The sequence below is a fragment of the Diceros bicornis genome, chromosome 39 (assembly GCF_020826845.1).
Source record: "Diceros bicornis minor isolate mBicDic1 chromosome 39, mDicBic1.mat.cur, whole genome shotgun sequence".
Taxonomy (NCBI): Eukaryota; Metazoa; Chordata; class Mammalia; order Perissodactyla; family Rhinocerotidae; genus Diceros; species Diceros bicornis.
The window spans coordinates 28,142,136-28,166,574 of NC_080778.1; the positions used below are offsets into that span (position 1 = coordinate 28,142,136).

The 24,439-nt window shown below is 41.3% G+C and overlaps 2 protein-coding genes and 1 long non-coding RNA gene across 5 annotated transcripts in view; 1 reads left to right on the forward strand and 2 right to left on the reverse strand.

Moving 5' to 3' along the window:
* The window catches only part of LATS1 (large tumor suppressor kinase 1), a 36,327-nt gene extending 30,970 nt beyond the window's left edge, over positions 1 to 5,357 (reverse strand). For both annotated transcript variants that reach the window (XM_058534250.1, XM_058534251.1), the window contains exon 1: positions 5,184 to 5,357. The gene's annotated coding sequence lies outside the window, so the exon portion shown is untranslated. The remainder of the gene's footprint in view (positions 1 to 5,183) is intronic.
* Positions 5,358 to 5,538: 181 nt separating this feature from the next.
* Positions 5,539 to 15,341, forward strand: LOC131399755 (uncharacterized). 2 transcript variants are annotated; one of them, XR_009217217.1, is made up of 5 exons: positions 5,539 to 5,667; positions 6,464 to 6,852; positions 12,800 to 12,895; positions 14,366 to 14,469; positions 14,972 to 15,341. It is a non-coding gene; the product is annotated as an uncharacterized LOC131399755 (long non-coding RNA). The 2 variants fall into 2 exon arrangements; XR_009217216.1 differs by lacking the exon at positions 6,464 to 6,852.
* NUP43 (nucleoporin 43) lies at positions 9,993 to 22,984 on the reverse strand. The gene is made up of 8 exons (XM_058534267.1): positions 22,838 to 22,984; positions 22,286 to 22,408; positions 21,378 to 21,455; positions 19,989 to 20,169; positions 18,315 to 18,450; positions 17,396 to 17,547; positions 14,945 to 15,067; positions 9,993 to 11,734 (listed from the first exon to the last, which is right to left on the reverse strand). The coding sequence occupies exons 1-8, from the start codon at positions 22,955 to 22,957 to the stop codon at positions 11,508 to 11,510; spliced, it is 1,140 nt and encodes a 379-aa protein (XP_058390250.1). The 5' UTR covers positions 22,958 to 22,984; the 3' UTR covers positions 9,993 to 11,507.
* Between the last annotated feature and the right edge of the window lie 1,455 nt (positions 22,985 to 24,439).

Consider the following 24,439-nt stretch of genomic DNA (forward strand, 5'->3'; position numbering starts at 1 on the left):
TTATAAGTAAAAGATAAGGTCAGGAAAGAAGCAGCTGATTTGCAAGCAGAAATGGAAAGGAACAGAAAGAGTTCAGAAATTTAAAAAGTCTTGCAGGGTTGGAAAAGCAGCATGCTTCTAGACCCCAAACAAGAAGAGATGGGATTAAAAGACTGAGCACAGCTCTTAGCTATTTAAAGTAAGCTCTTAGCTTACCTCAGTTGTAAAAGTCACATTAAGAGTATGGTTTTCCCTCAAATAACCAATTGAGAAGAGAAATGGGAGCTCTCAAATCTTTGGATGAGGTTACTAACACATGGGAATTTTGGTTATGGTTACTGACACATGGAACTGACTGGAACTAACATCAGAGGCTTACTAACTTTGAGGAAACTTTTGTTAAAAAATTTTGTAAAAACTACTCAAGCTCAAACTAAAAAAGCCTTCAACTATTCAAATTTTAAAACCCTTGAGCTTCCAACTTCTATGAACAGTAATCTAGCTGAGAAAGATTTGCACCTTCCAAAAAGGGAATACTCTCCCAAAGCTCACACCTCATCCGTGCCCAAGGATGATACCGGAGAAAGAACTCTCAGGAGGTTCTTGGAGAACAATGGCCAAGGGTCCCAGGGAACAAGGGATGAGGGAGTCTTTCCAGATAATTGAATCAAGGTCCAATCAAGGAATCTCCCTTACTTCCAGGGCTGGTTGCTTTCACAAGATGTGCCTACTGAGACTTCAAAATTACTATAGATCAGCAGCAATCGCTGCTGTCTCCCATTCTTCTCCTTTTCTGACAGCAGGGCTTATTACCGCCCTCCTCCTTGTTCTATCATTGTGTACTGTGGTGAGTGAGTGAGAGGGGACAGAGAGAAGGACAGACAGAGAGCTAGAGCAAAGATAACTTCACAGGTCTCTGGACCAATAGCCATATCTGGACCTGATGGAGAGACTACTGGACATATGGACCACAGGACCTGTGAATCTAGCAATTGTTGCTTAGGGCCTAACATGCTAGCAAAAAGAATAACATAATACCACGACTGTCTTTTCATAACAGTAAGCACAGCATTTTCCTGATTCTAAGAATGCATGCTTTTCCACATTCCAATATTTCTGAAATTGACTATATCTTAAAATCAATATTAAAAGAAATCTGTCAGCTCCAAAGCAGAGAAGTTCTGGATAGCAGACAATACATAGAGCTAAGTGGACCACAAATAAACAGCAAAATTGCCTTGTCACTTCAATTGTATTATTTTCATTGGCAGTACCACACGTGGTTGAATCTAGACCCTTGATTACGCTCAAAATGCCTTCAAAAAGATTCCACTACGATGTAGCATTATGTACTCAGAAACGCTGTCACCCAATAGGCAATGTAATTAAAGGCATAAACAACTGCCAAATTTAGGCAAGATCACGGTATTTTCAAAGGTAAGAGACAGTACAAGCACTGAGACATGAAACATCTATCAAAACCTTTTGACTTATCTTCAGAAGAAGGTGTTTAATTTCCAGTAGTAACTCACTCAACTAAGGAAAAAACAAAACTAAGAGTTTAAGCAAAAAGGAAAGAAAGACGAAACCCCAGTATTCTTCACTATGCCTCAAAATTACATACTCAATCATAAAGACAATAAAGAGGTTCAAGATAATTAGCCCAGGTTATGAAAAGCAGCATGTCACCATGTGGTTATGTGTCAACTATCCACAGCCCGAAGTAATTTGGAAGAATCCTAGATTCTGAGTATGAGCAGGCTGAGACTCAAACTTCACTGTGACTGAAAAAAAGGGTATACAATTGCATGGATACACATACGTTATTGAAGGTTAATAAAAACTATGTTTACTTTCTTTCCCCTGAAAAATTGTTACTAAATACATGGCTTGTTTTAGACTTAACGGTGTCTTGGAACTGAGAAAATATGACAATTCAACCTCGTTTTTAATAACTATGTATTAAATTACATCATGTAGATGTACCATAATTTACCCCTAATGATGGGCATTTAAGTTGTTTCCAATTTTTTGCTATTCTAGATAATGTTTCAAACACTGATAACTTCAATTGTATTGGTAATATTCTAGTTCTGAGGATGGGTGGTGAGTTCATGGATGTTCAATTTATTTTGCTTCACAGCTTACCTATACATAACATATTCCTTGTACACATCATAATTAGTTAATAAAAAAATACTGCAATAAAAATTCTTAGGCACATATTGTTGAGAATTTCTCTTAAGATAAATTCCCAGAAATGGAATTACTGGGTCAAAGAGAACGCATATTTAAAATTGTGATACTTACTGTCAGATTGCCTTCCAGAAAGGTGTACTAATTTACAATCTCTCCAACAAAGTATGGTCAACACTAGCATTAACAAATCTTAGTCACCCTTGCTAATATGAAAATTCAAATTAATAATGGATAATTTGTTAAAGAACTCTTCAAAGCAAAACAGTTTAACTCTTTAACCCATGCTACACTGGTGCCAGATTAGTCTTCTAGAAAACAGTTATCATGTCACTTCCCTACTCTAGAGCCCTCAATGACTCTAACTTAGCAGTTGAAGTCAGAGCTCTGGAGTCAAACTGGAGGGTATGAATCCCAGTTCTATCACTAGTCAGCTGTGTGATCTCGGCAAACTGTGCCTCAGCTCCTTCATTTTCAAATATGGGCAGTAATGGTCCTATTTAATAGGGTTATTTTGAGCATTAAAATTAAGTAAGTTTAATACACATCAAATGTTTAGAATAAGTGCCCGACTCAATAACGGCTAGTTATTACCTTACCTCTTTCCATTATCCTCCCAGATTCTCCCCTCTGTACCTTATACTCTAACCAAGCCAAATGACTTGCTTTCAGCTAACATACCTTGTGCTTTTCGACTTTCATGTCCTTAATCATCCTGTTTATTCTTCTTGAGAGAGCCCCTGCCAAATTTCTTCTCATAGAAATTATACCCAACCTTTAAGGTACCATTCAAATACCTCCTTCACCGAGCTTTCACTGAACTGTCAGTTGTTATTCTTCTCTTCTGAACTCCAAATGTACTTTGCATGATCAAATAAAACTTACGTTTTTGCCCTATTCTTGTACTTGTCTTATTTTTCCTACTAGATCACAGATTCATAGAGCATAAGGTGTCTTACAGATATATATATGTGTGTGTGTGTATATATATATTTTTTTCCCCCCAGATGAAGTAATGGATTCAGAGAGGTAAAGTGGCCTATCTAAGGTCATGGAGCCAGCTGGAGGTCATGCTAGGAATGGACTTCACACATCCTGAACCACCCAGGGTTCTTCTCATCATACCTCCAACCTGACTCTCCTAAGGGCAGGGATCACGACTCACTCATTCTTTGAAGGGACACTTATATTGATTAGACTGAACAGATAAAACCTCCATCTCTTTGAAAGTTCAGACCTTCATCAAATATGCAAACGTCAGTAAATCCAAACAAATATTACTGATAACTTGTCCAACGTAGGGAAAAAACAGATACCATTACATAATAAAACTTCAGAGTATTACCCTGGGTTGAATCAGGTTTATAAAAAAGATGGCCTGTCTCAACGCTTTGACTCAATCAGTTATGGGAACAGCAACAGCAATATGTCTGGCTTTTTTCTTAGCAGCATAATCTTAGTTGTTCAGACAGCAATATTCAAGAGTCTTTGCCAAGTGAGGGCATTTTCTTCAATTCACTAAGAATCAATTGATCAAAACTGAAAACAATCACTATATTCTCTCTTCATGCTGAAAAATGACTGCCATTTCTACTTGATAAAAATGTTGTTCAAATGACGAAATAACTTTTTCGGTCTACAACCCCCCCCCCCCCACTAATCTAAACAACATCTAGAATGAAAACTGAAAAACCAGAGCTGGAACTGTTCTAAGGCTATATTTATATAGAATAACAAGGACTAGCATTAAAAACAAAAATAAAAACTCAACCTATAGAAGGAATTCCAGATATCATACCAAAAAAATGTAGCAGACGTATTTTTTATTTGCTTTTGGAGAGTGGCAAGGCATATTCAATAAACATTCAGAACAGAAAGAATGCACCTTTCCCAGCATGTGCCATGATCCAGTTTCTTGCAGTAGCAGCCGATTAGAGGAACACAATGCTGCTACTTTTACTGTTAAATCAGTCAAATTCCTCCACTGCCTTAGGGAATCAACTGGCCCATTTTACACCGTCTGTCAACTTATTAAAGGACAGAAATGACCTCAAATGTAGGTATTTTAGCAGAGAACAATTATTCCAATTATAATGTCCTATCTTTTCTTCCTCATGGAGAATTTTGATAAAAATTTTTAATCTTCAATAAATAATCCATACAGCCCCGACAAGTTTCACGATCCCGGGCATTCAACACCATTTCCAAAACTGAAGTGATACAATACTATTTGTGCGTAAGGCCACACGTATTTTTCACTAAATTTATGAACAACTTCCAGACGATGATATATATTTTAAGTCATATTAACATATGGGCCAAGAAACGTTAAACTTTGTTCCCTTAGAAAATAACTTTCAATTGGAGAAGTCAGAGAATGGGGTTAAATCAAGTCACCTGGGAGTCATTCTTTGCGACACAAGTTCTTCTTGAGATTATAATCAACAACGTTCCCCTAATTTTCTTTCCTTCATCTTCTGTATTTATATACACTCCTACTCCATAGAGACCCCTCCATCTCTCCCACCCCTTCCAACCAGGAGCAGTAACCAAGCACTCCAGTGGCCTAGACACAGAAGTTCCCAGGGTTTCTTCCAGGTCTGTCCAGGATCGGGTCCCCCCGGGACGCGAACAACTGTGGCTCTTCTGCTGCAGTTGTCCTGCAGAACCCCCGTTCGCTCCCTTCCTTCCAAATCACCGCTGTCCGGCGCGAGCAGGGGGTCGGGTGGAGGTGGGAGGGAGCAGTCCGCGCCGGGCCTGCGGACGGGCCGGCTCCTCCCAGCCGAACCCGCACCTCCCAGGCCGCGAAGCCCGGGGCTCTCCCTCCAGCCCGGGCGCGGCCAACCCCCGCTTCCCGGGGCCGGGCTCCGCTCAGGTCCGGCCGCCGGCCCGCCCGCCGCGGCAGCCCTGGACCCCGCCAGGGGCATGGGCGTGGGCCGGGCGGCCGCGGCCCCGCCAGCTCGGCTCGGGCGGAGAGCGCGCCCCACCCGCTGCGCCCGCCGACCTACCTGAGGGGCGAGCGGGGCTCCCGGACAGCGGGCACGGCCCGAGGCGGGCGCCGAGGCGGCGGGGGCGCGGCCCGGGAGGGACCCCGAGTGTCCCGGTGGGGCAGGGCGGGGACAGGCGCCGGGGTGCCGCGGGCCAGCGCGGCCCGTCGCGGGGTCGCGAGACCTGGCTCTCCCCCTAGCAGCAGGCCGCCGCCGCCGCCGCCGCCGCCATCTTGCCTTCCACTCGCAGCCGCCACCGCGCTCCGCCGCGGGGTTCCCGGATGTGGGCATTTCCCGGCGTCGCTTGCGCGGGGGCCGCGGCCCGGGAGCTCCCGCCCGCCCCCGCTCTCCGGCGGCCGCGCGCCCCTCTGCGGGCGGCGAGTGTCGCCCGTGCCCGCCGTGGCTGCCCGGGGCCTCGTCCCGGGCGGCGGGGTGGGCTCTCCCCTCCCGGCCCTCACGTTTCAGTCTCCCTCTCTCTTCACTTGAGCCCTTTCTGTGGACGGAGGTAAAGATGCGCGTCTCGAGGAGCTTGACTCCCCGAAGGAAACGGGAATGAGGCGCCCTCTGAGAGCTCGCTGAGGACTCAGGGGTCGCGGTTTCCAGAGGCTTTGACTTAAGTTGATTTTGTTGAGCACTCTTCCCCCGAGTAAATCCGTGAGCGTGAGTGTTTTCTGAATCAGCCAGATTAATATATTCTTGAACCCGGACAGATGAACAGAGTCTAGAGATTTTTAATGTCAGCCGAATCGGTGGAAGAGGAAGGCATTATTGTCATAACCGGAATAACGGTGACTGCGAGAAGAGGTTTTATTTCTTGTTAAGTTGAGTTGGAAGTTTGCGAAGGGATCTTTGGGTTTATGATGTTTGAAGGTACCGGCCACCCTTTGTAAAAGCGCCTCTGCCAGTTCTGCCTCTGGAAAGTATTTCCAGTTAGTATTTTCAAACATCTCCTTTCATCATTTTTCTACTAGAGACTGTCTATAAAATTTTTAAAGACTTCTTTTTTTTGATATTAAACTAGTTACTGACTACTGTATCCAGAAGTTCAAATTCCCTCTTAAAACCCCTGTTACGAAAACCTCTGTTAAAAGAAAAGGTTACATTCCAAGAGCACTTGGTTGAACATCTGTGTTCCACCAGCAGAGTTTGTAGAAGGTAGAGGATACGACCCAAGGTGCGCCGCTTAATAGCACTAGGTCTTACTTTCTGCCACTGAAAGACCTTGTTTTTCGGGTCTTTCTGACCCGAAAGAAAGACCTTTGAATCTAATATATAATCATATGAATCTAATATGTTCACAGGCCTGCTTGCCCTTTCCAGAAGCAATATGTATCTGGAAGAGCATACTGCCCTCAGAATCTTGTCACCTCTGTCACCAACCCATGGAACTTCTTCATTTCAGCTCTTCAATTCTTTTTTTTTTTTTTTTTTTGGTGAGGAGGACTAGCCCTGAGCTAACATCCGATGCCAATCCTCCCCTTTTTTCTTGAGGAACATTGGCCCTGGGCTAACATCCGTGCCCATCTTCCTCTACTTTATATGGGACGCTGCCACAGCATGGCTTAACAAGTGGTGTGTCCCTGCGCGCCCGGGATCCAAACCTGCCACCCCCAGGCTGCTGCAGCGGAGCGCACGCTCTTAACAGCTGTGCCACCGGGCGGCCCCGCTTCAATTCTTTTTAAGCCTAAAGGTGAGTATCTCCATAAACTACTATGTTGAGGGAAATTCCTAGATAATTCAAGGAGCTCAGTGAATTGCTCTTTCTAGGACTAGGAGGCTTACTCCTGTGAAGTAGGGGGAGAGAAGGGCAGAGAAAAGAGAGAAGAATTGACAAGATGGAAAGCAGCTGAGACTGCGGGTGGGCATGGAAGGGAAAGACCAGGGGAATAGTTTCTGGGGTGCTGGATGTCTAAGAATGGCAGTGCCTGCCATTGCACTTGAAGGTCTTTGTACTGCTGTGATGGAAAACCCTTGGTTTAGCCTCAGCATACTCAACTCCTCAATGCCTCACTGAAGTGGGGTTTTTTGGTTTCATTTTGTTTTTATTAACAAATGTAGGGGCCAGATTTCATGGTTGAGTGACTGTAGGGAGAGGGACAGTACACATGGAAGAAGTCTGGAGACAGTGTGGCCCTGAACACATAAGCCCTCCTGGGAATTCATGCTGCCTTAGGGGAAGGCTCTAGACCATGACCAGCCCACAGTTAAGGAGTGAAGAGTTGGGGCTGGCCTGGTGGTGCAGCAGTTAAGTGCACGTGCTCTGCTTCAGAGTACCAGGGTTCGCAGATTCGGATCCTGGGTGCGCACTGATGCACCGCTTGGCAAGCCATGCTGTGGCAGCGTCCCATATAAAGCAGAGGAAGATGGGCATGGGTGTTAGCCCAGGGCCAATCGCCCTCACCAAAAAAAAAAAAAAATTTTTTTTAACATGATCAGCAAATTCTAGTCATTCCACTTCTCCCTTCTCAACCCTCCCTCCCGTGGTTTTCTCCCTCTTTGTACAACTCTAATGTAGTGAAATGTTGGAATTGTTTTGATGCTAAGATGACCGTAGTCTAGGATGTAGCTGTTAGTTTTTCTGCATTGCCACTTAACGTTAATCATGGTTCAGAATGATACCAATGAAATAAGTTTCAATAGTTTCATATCGTTGTTTGGGTCTCCCCAGGTTTTATGTCTGTAGAACAAGAGCATCACTACTGCTTCATAATTAGTCTGAGCTAGATACCACATCCATACCATAAGCTTAAATGAAGGTTTGATATTAACTATACACTAGTGAACTTAGTATGCTTCTTGTGGTAGCTTTGTCAGCAAGATAAATGGGGTAGAATGTCAATAAATCGGTTTGGTTTACAAATATTTCTGTAACTGTAGCCAAATACCAATAACTTGTGTCACTGGTAATTTAGAGGACTCTAGGAGTGGGCCTAAGCCCTTCAGTCCCTTTAACTATCTCCTAACCAGTGGGATGAGAGTGTAGAAAGCATGCTGGGAAATTCTGAAAATAATCAGCTTCTACAGACAAGATTCAAAGGAGGTTGTTCCTTCTTTCCTATACTGAAATAAAATTTATCTTCTCGGAACGAGAAGGATGGACCTATAGCAAGGATCAAAACCATCTGCATTAACTCAAGAATATGGGAAGTATGGCTTAGGAGTATCATGTTTGAAAATTGAAGAGTTTCAGTTCAACTAGCAGCAGTCTAAGTGAACAAATGTCAGACTAGTTACAATAAGCTGAGACAGCAGTACAAAGGAATATCATACCCCAAATCAGGAGAGTAGGATTTTGTCATATTCTCAGCAAGGCTGACACCACCCAGAACAGTGTTCATTTTGGGAGTCACACTTTAAAGATGACCTTTGGCAAATGGGAGTATTTTTTGAAGAGAAAACAAGATTGTGAGTTTAGTTCAGTTCAATTTACACTGATTCAGTGCTTACTATGGATCAGGTATTTTGTTAAACATTGTTAATACAAAACTGAGACATGGGCTCTGTACTTGAGCTTGTGGTCCAGTAGAGGGAGCCAGGCTGCTTAACACAGCTGTAAGCGTATATACGCTCTGCACAATGGGCTTCTGAAGCAGAGTACAATTTAACTCAGATTGTCAGAGGCCAGGGAACGCTTTCTTGAGAACATGACACCTAAAAGGAGACTGGAAGCGTAAGCAGGATTTAGCCAAGAAAGGCAAGAAAGGCTGGGAAGGAACCTTGCCCACAAGAAACAAAAAGGTTTACTGCAAGGAAGCTACAATACGTAGTTTTGAATATTTGAATGTGTGATGAGAGGAATTAAATGTTTTTTGTGGCTCCTGAGGAAAGAAGACAAATGGAAGCAAATTTCAGTTCAGTATATGAAAATTCATTTATTTACTGAAACCTTATGGTAAAGTACCCCAACATAATGCAGATTTGATGAACTGACTTGGTTGTCTCGTAGTAGGTTCACGTGGTCACTTCGTTAACCCACAATGACATGATTCTACCTTTTTTACAGGATTGTTTTGGATCCCACTGACACACTAAAACACTGCTATAATGCTGTAACAATTAGAGTGGTCCAAAGGAGAGGCTGCACTGGGGAATGGGAAACTTGATCACAGTGTATTTCCAAGTAGACGCTGGATGATAATTTGTTAGGAATGCTATGGAAAGGATTATTAAATTTAGGTTGGAGATGCCCTCCAAGGTACCTTCCACCTCTGAGATCCTGCAGCCCTCAAAAGAAACTCTATTTGATAGTTTCATGAATGAAGGCAGTAGGTGACAATGAACAAATTCATAAATTAGGGTTTTATTTATACTACATAAAGCTTATGTTTCTTATTAAATCTGGCAGAACTCATCAATTGATAGGAAATGTAACAGTATTCAAATGTACTTTCTTTTACTTATGGTTACAAATACCCTTAAATCAAAGCAAAGCTTCAAACTTACAACTTGTTTCCAGTCCAGGCTAGTATTCTACGTCTACAAGTCTGGCTCCCTCCCTCTACCAATTATTCACTGTAACCATCAAGGGAAACTGAATACACTGCTCCTGGAAACTGAGAAGAGTGCTAGTAACATATATAAAACATTCAAACTTTTCAGCAGCAGATAATGCAGATGAAAGCAGAAGCACAACAAGACTGCTATTCACTGTACATGGAAAATGTGCCATGTGGGAGCCAGGGTCTTCCAGGAGAGAGATCGACTCTGGGCCCGCTCAGAGCAAGGATGCTAGCCTGCTGACTGTAATGGGCGGGTGCCTGTAACTGGGTGAAGAGAGGGACACTGCAGCTTACGGCTGCAGCAAGACATTCACACAAAGGAAATATAAAGTCAAAGGAAAATTCATAGCTTTATTATTGAATCCATGTGTTTACCGCTAGGGAATGTGCATCCACAAATATGTATGATATATTTCATTTTTACAAAAAAATTATACACATTGATGGATAAAAAAGGGTATGAAGACTATTGTCTGAGATTACAAGTACTTAAAATTTTCTTTTGACTAATTTGTCTTTTTTTCTGTAATGAATTACTTTTGTAATAACAGAAAGTCTTAAAAATTAGTCCCAGCAATAAAACTATAAACAGATTAGAAATTCCTAGCAGCAAAATTTTCTTTCCTTCTCTGAGTCTTTGGAATTCAAAGTTACTAATTACCTTTAATCAAATATTTTTGATTAATATATCAAATATATCTAAAAAAGAAGATGCATATATGTATTCCATTTTAAAATGCTGACCAAAAAAAACCAAATACCAACATACCCTGAGATAAGGTGGCATTAAAAAATTGAAAGTATTTATTAGGACAGAAAAGGAAAACTTTACCATAATTACTATTATTATAATTATAAAGTAAATGAACACACACTTCAATTGTATAATAGCAGTGATTTGTCATTAAGGTCTTAGTTCAATAATGCATTTAATCTAAGAAACTTTAGAAAGACAATGTCATAAGATTGTCTTAAAACATTATGTGTTAGGTGATCATTAACATTTTGGATAAAGAAAAAGATGGCAGAATCCTTTACTCTTTCCACATCGTCATACTAGTCTCATACATGTTACCTATCAAATTTTAATTTGGAAGTTGGCTCACTTATCAACGTCAAATTCTGTTTTATTGCACAATGTCCAGTTTGGTAATTTTTAACTAGACTGTAAAACTAACAAAAGCAAAAATCCTTAGGAAAAATGTATTTTTCTTTTCAAGAAAAAGTTAGGTCTAAGCAGCTGACGGAGTTCTGTTCAAACCTATTCTACTGAAGGAACCGGTCAAAACATTTTCACCTTTAAAAAAATTTGAACGCAACAAAAAATTTGTCATTTTTGTTCTACTCAGTTCTTTCTGAAAAAGTTTATTAAAATTATTAAGGAAATAAAACGTGGAATGATTGAAGAAAATACTTGCAACAAGAAGAACAAACATTAACCTTGGCTAATGCCACCAGGGAAAGGCATAGGGTATCCCCCACATACTGTTGATAAAAGGGATAGGAACCTGTTGGTGTTTGACAGTGGTAAGTCTCACATCAAAACTGAAGAGTAGGCTCCATGGGCTGTCCAGAGTCTGTCTGCAGGCAGTGTACTCATCAGCACAGGGATCCCTCTGACGTTCTTCCACACGCTCCAACCCTTCTGCCATCAAACTCGGTGAGATTCTGCAACTCTTAGGGGAATAGCCAACTCACAAAATCCGAAACTGGGCATTGACATTAACAGTTTACTGATGTTTCCCCTGCAAATTTCACATTTTCCAATAATAAAAATTTGCATAGAAGTTGGAATTTGAGAGGCTAACTGTATGTTTTTACCTGAAATCTTGTAATTACAGTATTTTCATGAAAACAGTTGTCTAGTAACATAAATTGCTTCTGCATCAGTTCCACAAACAAGGCAAGGACCTAAAACATCCAAACTGTTCACAGACAGAGTCCTGTTGGGAAGCAAGCTTGTGATTTCAATACGGTCTCTTGCAGGATCAGTGCTGAGCCAGGAGCTTATGACAGACTGGTGAACGTTAGCCTGGTTACTGATGCTGTGAGACAGAAAAGTACTTCTTCCTCCTGGGAGGAAAGAGAAGGGAAGAGAAGCTTTCAACATTAATTTTATACTAGTAAACCTCCAAAATTCTGATATTTTAAAAAGGTGATGCTCTAAACTTGTTTAATTCTCAGAATAACAGACTGATAATTCCATTATTACACATCACCATTTTTGACCAAAGACTTATTCAGTGATATGAAATACTCAAATTTCCATGGGATAATACGGATAACAAATCTGAAGTCTTCAGGCAAAGCATAAGATTTTGACCCTGGCTTTCCATTCATTCTTTAAATGGAAAGTCACAAAAAGATAGCAAAATGGCCAAAAGACAAGTAGAATAAAGAAGGAAAAAAGAAGCCAAAAAATGTAGATAATAGAAATATAAGCTCTTAGGTAATAAAAAAATGAAGTGATCATGAGAAAATTTCTGGACCTATTTCTAGATGAATATTTCTAAGAAAGATATTTCTAAAAATATAATCAACTTGCTTCAGATCTCCTTTTATTCTTACCTTTTATTTTAGATAAATGTTCTTAAAAGTAGAATTTTAGAACACTACCCAGCTTATATACTTTTCTCTCTAACAGTGCTCTGCATTCAATATATAATTAAGTGAAGCACAAGCAGTACATTTCAGTTTAAGCCATTATTTGCGATTTTCCTTCCTCGCAACCTTCTGCCAGATCAAATAAGGACAGATTTCATTTATTCAGTAAATGGCTGAGGACCGACTATGTGCCAGGCTCTGAGCTAAGTGCCGACCCTGATATCTTGAAGCTTAAAGATTACTCGGTTTAGGGGGCCAGCCCTGTGGCGTAGCGGTTAAGTTTGTGCATTCTGCTTCGGCGACCTGGGGTTCGCCAGTTCAGATCCTGAGTGCGGACCTACACACCGCTCATAAAGCCATGCTGAGGCCGCGTCCCACATACAGCAACTAGAAGGATGTGCAACTATGACATACAACTATCTACTGGGGCTTTGGGGAGAAAAAAGGAGGAAGATTGGCAACAGATGTTGCCAGGGGCAATCTTCCTCAAAAAAAAAAACAAAAAAAAACGATTACTGGGTTTAAATCTTGCAGATTCTTCAAAGCCCAGCTCAACTGCCTTCTCTAAGAAGCCTTTGAAGATGACTCCAGTTCATGCTTCTCTCTTCCGTCCTGGAACACTCAGCACTTGTATGTACCACTGATTTATAACCTTGTAACATTTCCTTTGTCAGGATTTAACTTTCCATGCCCTTTTCTCCATACCTAAATTAAGTATATCTTAAGAGCAGGTTGCAGTTTTTCTTTACCTTTTCACAGTGTCTAATACTATGCCTTGCAATACTAGATGCAGAATATAGTAAATGGCTTTATTTCCAGTCTAACCCAGGTTCTTCAAACAGCAAAATTTCAAATGTAAGATAGTGGGGGTAGGGGAGGAAGGAAATAAAAACCAAGTATTTAATTAATCCTTAGATAAAATTGTTAGTTTCTCCATAAATGAAGTTAGCTTGGACATGCTAAATGCTTGACACATTCCACACTCCACAATTTTTCTGGAGAAGGTTTAGATTTTTTCCTTAGTTTTTCGTTTATCTTTTACTGCCCCTATGTTTTACATTACTCTCGAATACTGTGACAATTAACATTATTAGAACCACTGTGCTAACTCCCCTCCCTGGTCTCCCTGCTTCCACTTTTACCATCCCTCTCCCCGTAGTCCATTTTCCATACAGCAGCCAGAGAGTGATTCTTTGGAAACATAAGGCAGATCATGACCCTCCCCTGCTCAGAATTCTCCAATGGCTTTCTGTCACACTTAGAATTAAGTCTAAAGTCCTCATCATGGTCCACCGAGTCCTGTTCCTCAGCTACCTCCCCTCATCTCCTCCCACTCCCTGATGCTGCTCGTTCAACTGCAGCCATATCGCCCTCCCAGCCGTTCTCTGCCTGTCTCAGGCCCTTGGTACCTGCTGTCTCCTCTGCCTGGAAGGCTTTCATGTGACTCACACCTCCACTTCTCTCAGGTCTCCGCTCAAACATTTCCGCCAAGCGGCCTCTTCTGATGCTAGAGCAGCCCCTGCCCCCTTCATTCTTTATCTGCCTACTCTGTTCCTCATAGTCATCCGTGTATTTGGTCCAGTTCTTTTCCTTTTGCTCAGTCCCCCTTCCCACTTTTCTGTGCTCTACTACGTACTGTGGGGACAAACTCCATCCTCCGGGCTCCCTTGCCATTTGTCTTCCAGGCAGCCCCTGCCAATGGGAGGCACTACTAGGGGTGAGTGGAGGGCAGATGAGGGTAGAAGCCCCAGGCTTCTGGCAACGACACCACTGCAAGAATTCCAGCCCTGGCTGAGGTGGCACCTTTTCTGCTGATCCAGAACCACCCCTGACAGCACTTCCAACCGTGCAGCCGCAGACGTATATAAACAGTTTCTGCTTTCTGGGCATACTTTTTCTTCCTATTTGCTCTTCCAGCATCCCTCCTACTCCCTTCATTCTTCTAGCCCTTCTAACACATGTGAAACCAATTCCTTCTAAATCTAGGGCAGTTTCTGTTTTTCTGATTGGACTTTTACTGAAACATTATCTATTTATTTACTGCCTGCTGGAATATGTGCTCCCTGTGTGTATAGACTTTTGTTCTGTTCACTGTTGTAGGCTCCAGCACCCAGAAGAGTGCCTAGCACGTGGTGGGCATCTGATAAACATTTGCTGCATGAATGAACAAAAGAACTTTGGAACTACAGACAAACTCAAAAACAGTAAGTTTGGAAAATGCCAAAAGCAAAACCAAAAATACCCCTTGATTCTAAGTGTATAGTTTCTGGCTGACTTTTACTTATCTCTATCTCTAATCAAGAGCCAGAGTCCTTTAGTCTGAGGAAAAACCAATACCTAATACATGAAAGATCAACTTTTGTCTTGCCATTCACCCTTGGTAATGTAATATAAGAGAGTTGTGAATGCCTGTCCTATGGCATGAGGGCCCAGGACAATGCACTCACAAACAAGCCCTCTGGCTATCTGAAGTTAGCCGGCTTACAGCATTTGTAGTCATCGGCAGTACAGCAGTAAGTAGCTGACAGTCAGATTTCAAACCCTATGATACTAGAATTTACCCTAAAGTAGGAGAATGGAAACATTTTGCCATTCTGTAATCTTAAAAATCTAAGAATTTCTAATTTGGTATTTAAAGTAAATAAAATACACACAAGAATCTTCATTAAAATTTTTTACCTTGGTGAAACAGTGATGATTTTTCAGGTACATCTGTGGAGGCATCCCAGTGCCAGAGGGATCCATCTTCAGAACAAGTAAAAAGATGATCGGGATTGGATGGGTGGAAATGAACTTCCCACACTACAAGATAAAAACCAAGAAGCTTATTCCTGTGCAGATTAGTTGAACAAACATTAAAACTCTGTCTCTAGGCATCGTCTTCCATTAACATCCATCATACACCTTCGAACTTCATGTCTGTGATAAAAATCAAAGGCTTCAGAATTAAAGAAAAAACATAATATAACTCTCCAAATGGCTGTAACATGTAGATAGGATAAAGAAGCCAAGTAAATCTACTTGTGTATTGGGCCAGCAAATGAATGAAAATAAACGCTAATCATTTGACCTACTATATTTTTTTATGGAAAAGTATGACAATGGGATAATTCTGAAAAGAATTTTTAAAAATTGGTAGGTTCTCTTATTTTCAAATCCCGTGTCATTAATGAATGAAGGTTATATTATTGGAAAGACAGAGAGAAGACCATAAAAGTAATATACAAATGAATTTCTAAGAGGCAGAGTCCAATTTTGGCTCATGCAGGACTCTGGATAGTTCTGGTCTATATCACAGAACTAGCAACTAGCTCCTAGCACACCAAAACCTGGCAATGCTCCAAGAATCTGGATCCAGTTTCAGATGGAGGGCTTTTAAGAAGCCAGTTTGAGATTGAGGCCCCCTCAAGCTCTAAACTTGAAGGGAACTCTGTGTGCCAGTAGACATCTGGGAGCCAAGGAATGGCCAAGACACCTTAGGAAGTGTCTGCAGCATGCAGATAAAGCAGGTAGTCTGTGAACAAGGGTTCTGAGGTTCTGGGTTAGGTGACCTTAAAGAGGCAGCATAGAAAGTGCCAGGCGGGTAGCATAAAAAGTGGAAGGCACATGTTTGCAAGCTGGCAGTTTTCATTCTGACAGTTACCACAACTAAACATCATGCCACCAAACATTAAAAGTTCACCTTCCTCATGAGGAGAAGAATGTGTTCTGGGTGAGTCCCTGTATAAAGTACATTCATATTGTTTCATTAAAACAAAGTGAAACAAAACAGCTTGTAGCGCCATAAGCAGACTGCCCAAATCTAGATTCTTAAGTATTTATTTATTTTCAAATTAGAAAACAAACCTCTGTAAAACATCTTATTTCATTTCTAGCCAAGAGCCAGGATGAATTCAAAATAAAACATTACAATCTATGACATTTGTGTGTATTGCTTAACAATACAGGCTGGCAGTTAAGAAGGGGCTGGTAAGAAGAGATCTGAAAGTCTGTAATTCTACCACCACTGGCTTAGCCAACGTCAGACTCTGTGAGGGCATACCCTATTCCTTTTTATTCTTTTTTTTTGTGGGCATAGCTATAACCAGAAGAGGCAAAATTTTTTTTATCCTTTTATTTACTTCTTAAATATAATCTTAAAAGTCATTTATCTTTCCAAGGTAATGTGACATTTACTTAAACTGAGAAGTTGTAATACAGGTATAATGTTTGTTCTTTTGTACTTTTATTCAAGCAGGGTTTAATATAAACTTCTCTTAGGTGAGAATTTAAAGCTATAATCCACTTTGGCATGGTATCAAAGACAGGAGTGATAAAATGAAAAATTTCAGCCAAAAAATCCCCACCAAAACCAAAAGACAAACAAACAAAAAAAGAGCCTATATCTACTGTTCTTGTTAAAAGAAAAAAAAAGGTACAACAATAAAGTGAGGAACACACAGACTGTCGAATATTAAAAATAACAGCCTGCATTTACATGGGAAAAGGGCATTCTCACACTGAGTATGGCAATATAAACTGGTATTATTTTTATGTAGAACAATTTGACACATATCACAGCTTTAAAATTATGCAAACTTGGGGGCCGGCCCGGTAGCGCAAGCGGTTAAGTACGCGCACTCTGCTTCAGGCGGCCCAGGGTTCGCAGGTTCGGATCCCGGGCGCGCACTGACGCACCGCTTGTTAAGCCATGCTGTGGCGGCGTCCCATATAAAGTAGAGGAAGATGGGCATGGATGTTAGCCCAGGGCCAGTCTTCCTCAGCAAAAAGAGAGGAGGACTGGCAGATGTTAGCTCAGGGCCGATCTTCCTCACAAAAAAAATAATAAAATAAAATAAAAAAATAAATAAAATTATGCAAACTTTTCAGCTCATCAATTCTAAAAAATTATCTTAAAAAAATTAAGTGCATAAAAATGAACATATAAGGATAATCACTGCAGTTTTGGATATAATAATGAAACATGTTAAAGAACTTAAATGTCAAATAGAAAGGATTATTTATTATAAATTGTATAGTTTGGCCAAAAGCTCTGATGTCAAATGATCCACATGCACTGTTATGGAGAGCTGCTTACAGTATATCATATATCCCACCCAACAAACACAGGCATATCTCCCCTACACTTACTTTCAGCTTCATGAGCCTTGAGCAGAGACACAGGCATGATGCCTTGTCTAACATCCCAGATACTCAACATTCCATCCTGGCCCCCAGTAGCTACAACATGCTGCTGGTTGGGATGTCTGTCAACACAGTGGAGTGGCACTCGGTCACCAGTCCTTTGACAGAGATACAATGACATCAAACATGGTGTCAAGTATAATTGATCTTTCCATAACCCCTGAAACATATTTCATTCTAGTAGCTAAACAATAACTTTATGGCTGGGGCTAATGGCTAACCTTAAATCATGTCAAAAATGGACTACGTTAAATATATTTCTAAATATTAGAATTGGCGGGGGGAATTAAAGGCCAAAGTTATCATTCTCTCTTCAATTTAGAGACATAGGGAGCAAGATAACCTGATGATAAGATGTGCAAAACAAATTTCCATTTCTTGGCTTTTTAAAAACATTAAATATCAATGAAACAGCATATTCTTTACTCCCACGTTATTTAATGTTTAGTTTATATAATCATTTTTTCAGTTTGACACATTTTATTTTCTTTTTAGAAAAGATAAGGTTGCACACATAGAAAGGGGATTTCTGCTCAGAAAAATATCTTGGATTATATTTTTCTCCCAATCATATCTAGGGTATATTATACCCACTATTAATAGAACCATTTGATGAGCAAAAACAAGTTCCCCATTGAATAATATAAACTTCAAAGAGAGAAAGCTTCAATCAGTACAACAAATATTTACTAAATACAGCATGGTAGTACCAAGCCCATCAAATCATACCTGCTTTATCAAATTTAATCAGGGATCACTCTCTTAAAATGCAATTAAAATACAATATAGTTTAAAGTCCGTTGCCCTAAACAATTGAACGAATTAATTTTGCATTACACTATTGAAATTAGAAATCAAAGCTTACAGTGATAATATCTGAGAGGGCTCATTTCCTTGTTGTCTGAAATCCCATATTTTTAACTGTCCAATTGAATTAACTGTAAGAATCTCAGGAGTTCGAAGGAAGGTTACAGCATGGAGTGTACTGCTATCTGCATTGTCTACAAATTAAGAAAACAGTAGTGTGTGTTAATGGGTTCCCCTTTTCCATGAAAATCTTAAATCGCATTCCTTCTATTGATTGAAATATTACAAATGAAATTTTAAACAAGTCACAGTTCAATTTCTATAGAAAAATGCACAGAAATATACATGTTAAAATGGACTCTCTGGGCTGGCCCCGTGGCTTAGCGGTTAAGTGTGCGCGCTCCGCTGCTGGTGGCCCGGGGTTCGGATCCCGGGCGCACACCGACGCACCGCTTCTCTGGCCATGCTGAGGCTGCGTCTCACATACAGCAACTAGAAGGATGTGCAGCTATGACATACAACTATCTACTGGGGCTTTGGGGGAAAAAAAATAAATAAATAAAATTAAAAAAAAAATTAAAATGGACTCTCCTTTGATAGAGAAATACTATCACTCACAGGACATCTGAACTATTTTCCAAACAGAGGGCTGAGTTTTCACATATTCCTCTATTTCCACTTAAGAGTGTTACCCTCCATTTTGGAGACAGCTGTTCAAGCTCCTCTATATCCAATTTTATTTCCCACTAGTCCTGAACTCAGAGACTCCATTCTCTTGGGCCAAACCTCAGTGCTTCCTCCAGAGTTCACTCTGCCTTTGTATTATTCTGCTGACTCATCTCAAGTCTACCACCTTTACCCTCATTAATTCTCTCCTCCTCCAGGAAGTCCTTCCTGCTTGTTATAATGGTCCTTTTCTTTTTTCCTAGAGTGTTTAGAGCTTATACCATATAATTTAGCATATACTTATAGACTTTTGTTTTGTGACACTCCTCCAAACCACCACCAGGCAATGGTCCTTAACAATTAAACAAGTGGTGTTCCTCAGAACTAAAAATCATAATAAACAACACAAAAAACTGATTCATGGGCTCAAACCACAGAGGTTCTGATTCAGAAGGTCTAGGGTGGTGGACTGTTAAAAATCTCCCCAGGCAAGTCTGTGTGCAGCAGAGTTGAGAACTACTACAGGAGAATAATCCTTCTAAAGCAGGACAGGGAGTCTATCACCCCACCTGCTCAAAAACTTGCACTGGCTCCTTGGCTGCCCACCTAACAAAATGTAACCTCTACAGCTATGCATCAGACTCTTCACGACCAGGCCCCAATTTACCTTTCCTGCATCATTGCTCACCTCTTCTATATAAATATTTAAAGTCAGGTCAAACAAACTACACTGTTTTTCGTTCTCTTAATGGCCTTATCCCACCTCCACATTATTCTCTTTGTCTAGCTTGCTATCTTTTAGTATTACTTATGGTCCAAAACCTAGATTAATTGCTACCTGCCCCTCAATTCTTTATTCAGTAATCCCCTCTAGTCAGAAAAAAAGTTTCTCTCTCCTCTGTAGTCACTCATTCGTGCAGGCCTTATCACCACACTGTCTTGATAGAGGGATCCTGCTTTGTATATTTTTATATCCCTCAAAACACCCAGCACTGTGTTTACACAGCACATAGTAGGTGCTCAATTACTAGGTGATGGATGAAAGAAATATAATGGTTTTTCTCACCTATAGTTCTCACAGCCTCCTTGTGATCAGCCCTGAAAAGATTTATCCGACCATCTTCTCCAACTGTGACAATTTCTGGGTTGCTGCACACGATACCCGTGCAGGGTGCACTGCAACAGGAGGGGCTGCCTGGGCTCGTGTGGTAGTGAGCGGCCGTCCACTGCTGGCTGACTGACAGAGTCTGGGCATCAGAAACGAGCAGATGATTAACCAAAGCAAAGCTCTAAACACCTAGCACTTTTCCCCAACTCAAGAGTATTTTTAAATTCTGTCTCATACCCTTCGAGAAAAAGAATAACTCTCTCCTTTTTTGTTTGTATTTCCGAGTAATAAAGTCTAGAACTACTCTACAAAGCTCTGTATACACTGGATTAGATTCAAAATGAATGCTGCTCAATAATGTCCCACATTTATAGCAAACTATAATTTTATTTATTTATTTTTCCCCCAAAGCTCCAGTAGATAGTTGTATGTCATAGCTGCACATCCTTCTAGTTGCTGTATGTGGGACATGGCCTCAGCATGGCCGGAGAAGCGGTGCTTCGGTGTACGCCCGGGATCCGAACCCGGGCCACCAGCAGTGGAGCACGTGCACTTAACCGCTAAGCCACGGGGCTGGCCCAATATAGCAAAGTAAAGAAATGGGTTTTAGGTACCAGGTAGTCATGTGTTCAAAAGTAACTCTAAATTCTTAAGAGAATTAGCCTACATGTAAAAAATAACTCCCTGTAGTGCTTTCTAAATGACTCGATTCAGAAAAATATTTAACAAGATCTGGGTCTTATATTTACTACATATGCCTATCCACAAGGTGACCTTTATTAATCCAAAAATCTAAATAAGCACTCTCTTCTAGCAACTGAAAACTATTACTACAAGTGGGGCTATTGTAAAGATTTGCCCTCACTGCTACTCTTTGAAAGTGACCACTTGTGGGCTTCAGCATACACGAAAGGCATTGAAAAAGTGCCAAGTCTTCATAGAGTGTATCCTCTCTTCTAATTAAAACCTGGGTTCTATCCACAGAAGTAAAGTAGCTGTTCTTGTTCTCTCTCATGATACCTTAGCTAGAATGTGCTCTTTTTTTCTTCAAAAGATTAGAATAGAAACTTAAAACAGAGAATTACTGGAAAATCACTTGCCAGAATACCATATTGTTAGTTCTAAACTAACAGAATTTATTTAAGAGATGTCGAATTTCAATAAAAGCTCACACAAACATGGTTCTAGAATTAATCTACTAAAAGATAGGTAATATAATGGTGATATTTTTCCTCTCCATGTTTTCAGGCTATAAAACTTTTTATTTGTGTCATTAAGTACAGTCTTCTTTAAGCCTTCCTATAAATAATTAAAATACAAATTCAGTTTTCAAAAAAAGTTCTTTACCTGGTTATTTGGATGGTGAAGGAAAACTGTTACACATCCTGTTGATGAAGCAGCTACAATCCTTTCCTGGTCAAAAAACTAAACAGAAAATTCCTGCTCGTTATAGATTCAGAAATATTAGTAGTTTAACTCAGTAGTATAACAATTTTAAGATGTGAAGAGCTATAAATGCTAAGCAAATAAAATCTGATGATAGATCTGAAAGTCAAAACTGCTATACAAATAAAAGTATTTTCATGAAGAATAAATAACAATAATTTTTTCCCTAAACTCATTCACCTATAATTGATTTAATTTTGGACCACTACCGTAAAGGTTTAGAAAAGTATCATTCCAGGGTTAGGGAGCTTTCTACAGAATCAGGACTGCCAGGACTTTGAAGTCATGCAGACCAGGATTTAAAAACTTAATTCCATTGCCACCACTTACTACTGACTTTGAGACTGTCGCCAAGTTAAGTTCTCTAAGTCCTGGCAAACCTTTAAGAGGAAAGAACTAATCCTTACTTAGGGGGTTGTTATGAGAACTCAAAAAGCAAAACCTGTCAAGTGCCTTGCACAGTATTTGTCACATAGTACATGCCCAAAAGGTCTTAGTCTGTTTTCTCACTGGTAAAAGACATAATACCTGATTCACAAGCATGTGATGAGAATTAAACTAACTTATGTAAAGCTCCCAGAACAGTGCTTGGCACATAGCAGAAGGTCAGTTAATTAAAAAAAGGATTAAAAAACTATGCTTAAATCTACATCTCCTTCCCCAGTCATGATTTTGGCAAATCATAACCTATAGAGAACTCAGTCTCCTGTAAACCGGGGCGAGTCTAGACAAACTTTACGGTCCTTTGCGTCTCTCAATGTATTACTCTCCGCTCTTTAAGTTAGCTTTCGTACGTTCCACAGACTTACCTGTAAGTCCATCACGTCACCATGGTGTTTGATGTCACACAGTAACTGATGGTCTCCTTCAAACCCTCCATCAGAGTCCGAGTTCCCAAAATCGCCAATAGACCACAGGGAAACACGATTTTCCTGTAAAATAGACAGATTTATCCTGAGATGAAATCTACTTTAACCTCTCGGAAATTAAAATTCGCAATGCCTTCAAATAACCTTGCTTTAAAAGCATCTCAGAACAGTCTGGTGGTTACCAGGGGGAAGGGGGTTGGGAGGTGGGCACAAGGGGTGAAGGGGCGCATATATGTGGTGACTGACCAATAATAATGTACAAGTGGAATCGCACAGTGGTATCAACTATTATGACATCAATTTAAAAAAATAAAAAAAAAGCATCTCAGACAAAAGGCATGGTGACAGTTTAAATCACAACGAGATGCGAGGCCCAGGCGCACCGTCGATGGCTCGAGAGGCAGGGCAACCGAGACGGAGGCCGGGGGCAGAGAAGGGCGAGGGAGGCTGGGGCCAGGCGCGGTCCGGGAGACCGGGATGAGGCGGCGGTACCTCGTTGTCCCAAGAGCCCGTAGCGAAGGTCTCTGCGGTCTGCAGGCTCCCCGGAGGCACCGGCCGCCAGCGGGTTTTGCTGATTTTCTGAGACACAAACTTGGCATAAATCTCCTCCATGGCGACAGCGACCGCCTCAGGTACAGCGAGGAGCGCGCCGCGCGCCTCTCGGTCCCGCCCCTTCCCGCGCGGCCCTGATTGGCCCGCACTCGACGAGCGGACGGTGGCCGCGGAGAGCCAATCCTCCTCCGTCGGCGCTGCGGGCGCCACCAGCCCCTGCTCACCGAGGCGACCCCGAACAGAAGCAAGAGTGTACGGGCCTCGTGCTACAGGACCTGCTCTTAATGTGCACGCTCAGTGTAGTGACACTGAGACAGTGCATTTGTGCGATAATCGTGCACTGTAAAACAAACCGAAGAGCCAAAACAAAACGAAATCAATGCAAGAGAAGCCGCCTCAGAGCCACACCCAAGCATTCAGTCTTGCATTTCACTGCGCATAAAAGAGATTCAAAGTCCTTACATTGTCAAGGAAGTACGTCCATTAACGGACCAGTTTATTGTTCTAAACCTCTCCCTCTTTATCCCCCAAACAAATCCTTGTTAATACACTGTCAGAGCCTGGAGTTGGAATTCTGAAGACTCCAGTTCGAGTTTTGACACCCATTGCTTAGCTGTGTAACCTTCCTCAATTCATTTATGAATATAATTAAGAATGAGTTTGATATGTAACGTCGACAGCCCAGGAACCGGTGCTGTAGGTTCCCTCTTCTCTGCTTTTGATTACACCTATAATGTCCTTTTATTCCTCTCTCCTTCTCAGAATCTTGCTCATCCTTCAAGGACCAGTTCTGCCCTGTATCTTTTCCTTATTACTCCAGCCCATGCGATCTAAATTAACATAGCACTTGATATCTAGACCACTAATAGCACTTATATTTTGCCCTCTATTGCTAGTTTTCTTTGGGTGCAGATCTCCCCAATTAGAATGTAAATCCTATTGCATTCAAGACGTATTGTTACTGAACCAAGTGGGCTCGCCTCCTGGTGAGTCAAATAAGACTCTACACCAGTGGAAGTTCTTTTACAAAGTAAAGTGTATTTGCAGAGATGGGGGTGCTATGGAAGCCACCAGCCAGGAAGCATTAATGGGGCAAGTGCCCACTTTCTACTCACCAGAGCAATATCTAAACAGCTCACTTCCCCCAAGCAGTTCTTGATGACTGTGCGCCCTGTAGGGCCAGCCCAGGAACCCTGGGAGGCAGCAGACCCCCGAGGCTCTCAGCCTGGAGAAGACTGCTAGGGACCCAGAGGGAGTGGAGTGCCCTAATCCAACCAATGCGACAGGCAATGTTCCCTGTCAGCTTCTCGATCATTGTCTTGCACAGCTGATAGCAATAAAGCTGGTGTCCAGTCTAACAGCGGAAGGCTTAATTAGCTGAAAAGGCACACTCGTGTCGGGAGAATAACACATTCGCCATAGGATACTGTGGTATTTTTAACCAATTGCATTGTGCTAAGGAGCAGAGCATCCCCCACGCTCCACCCTACTCCATATGTCATGGTATTCTTCCACTCTGAATTTGTGCTTGAGAGTTGAGAA

Excerpts from the sequence above, each read along its gene's own strand:
- NUP43 (XM_058534267.1), bottom strand. The coding sequence starts at position 22,957 with ATGGAGGAGATTTATGCCAAGTTTGTGTCTCAGAAAATCAGCAAAACC. Across the intron at positions 20,170-21,377 it reads TTCACCATCCAAATAACCAG|ACTCTGTCAGTCAGCCAGCA; the intron begins GTAAAGAACTTT and ends TCTGATGCCCAG. Across the intron at positions 11,735-14,944 it reads ATCATCACTGTTTCACCAAG|GAGGAAGAAGTACTTTTCTG; the intron begins GTAAAAAATTTT and ends CTTTCCTCCCAG.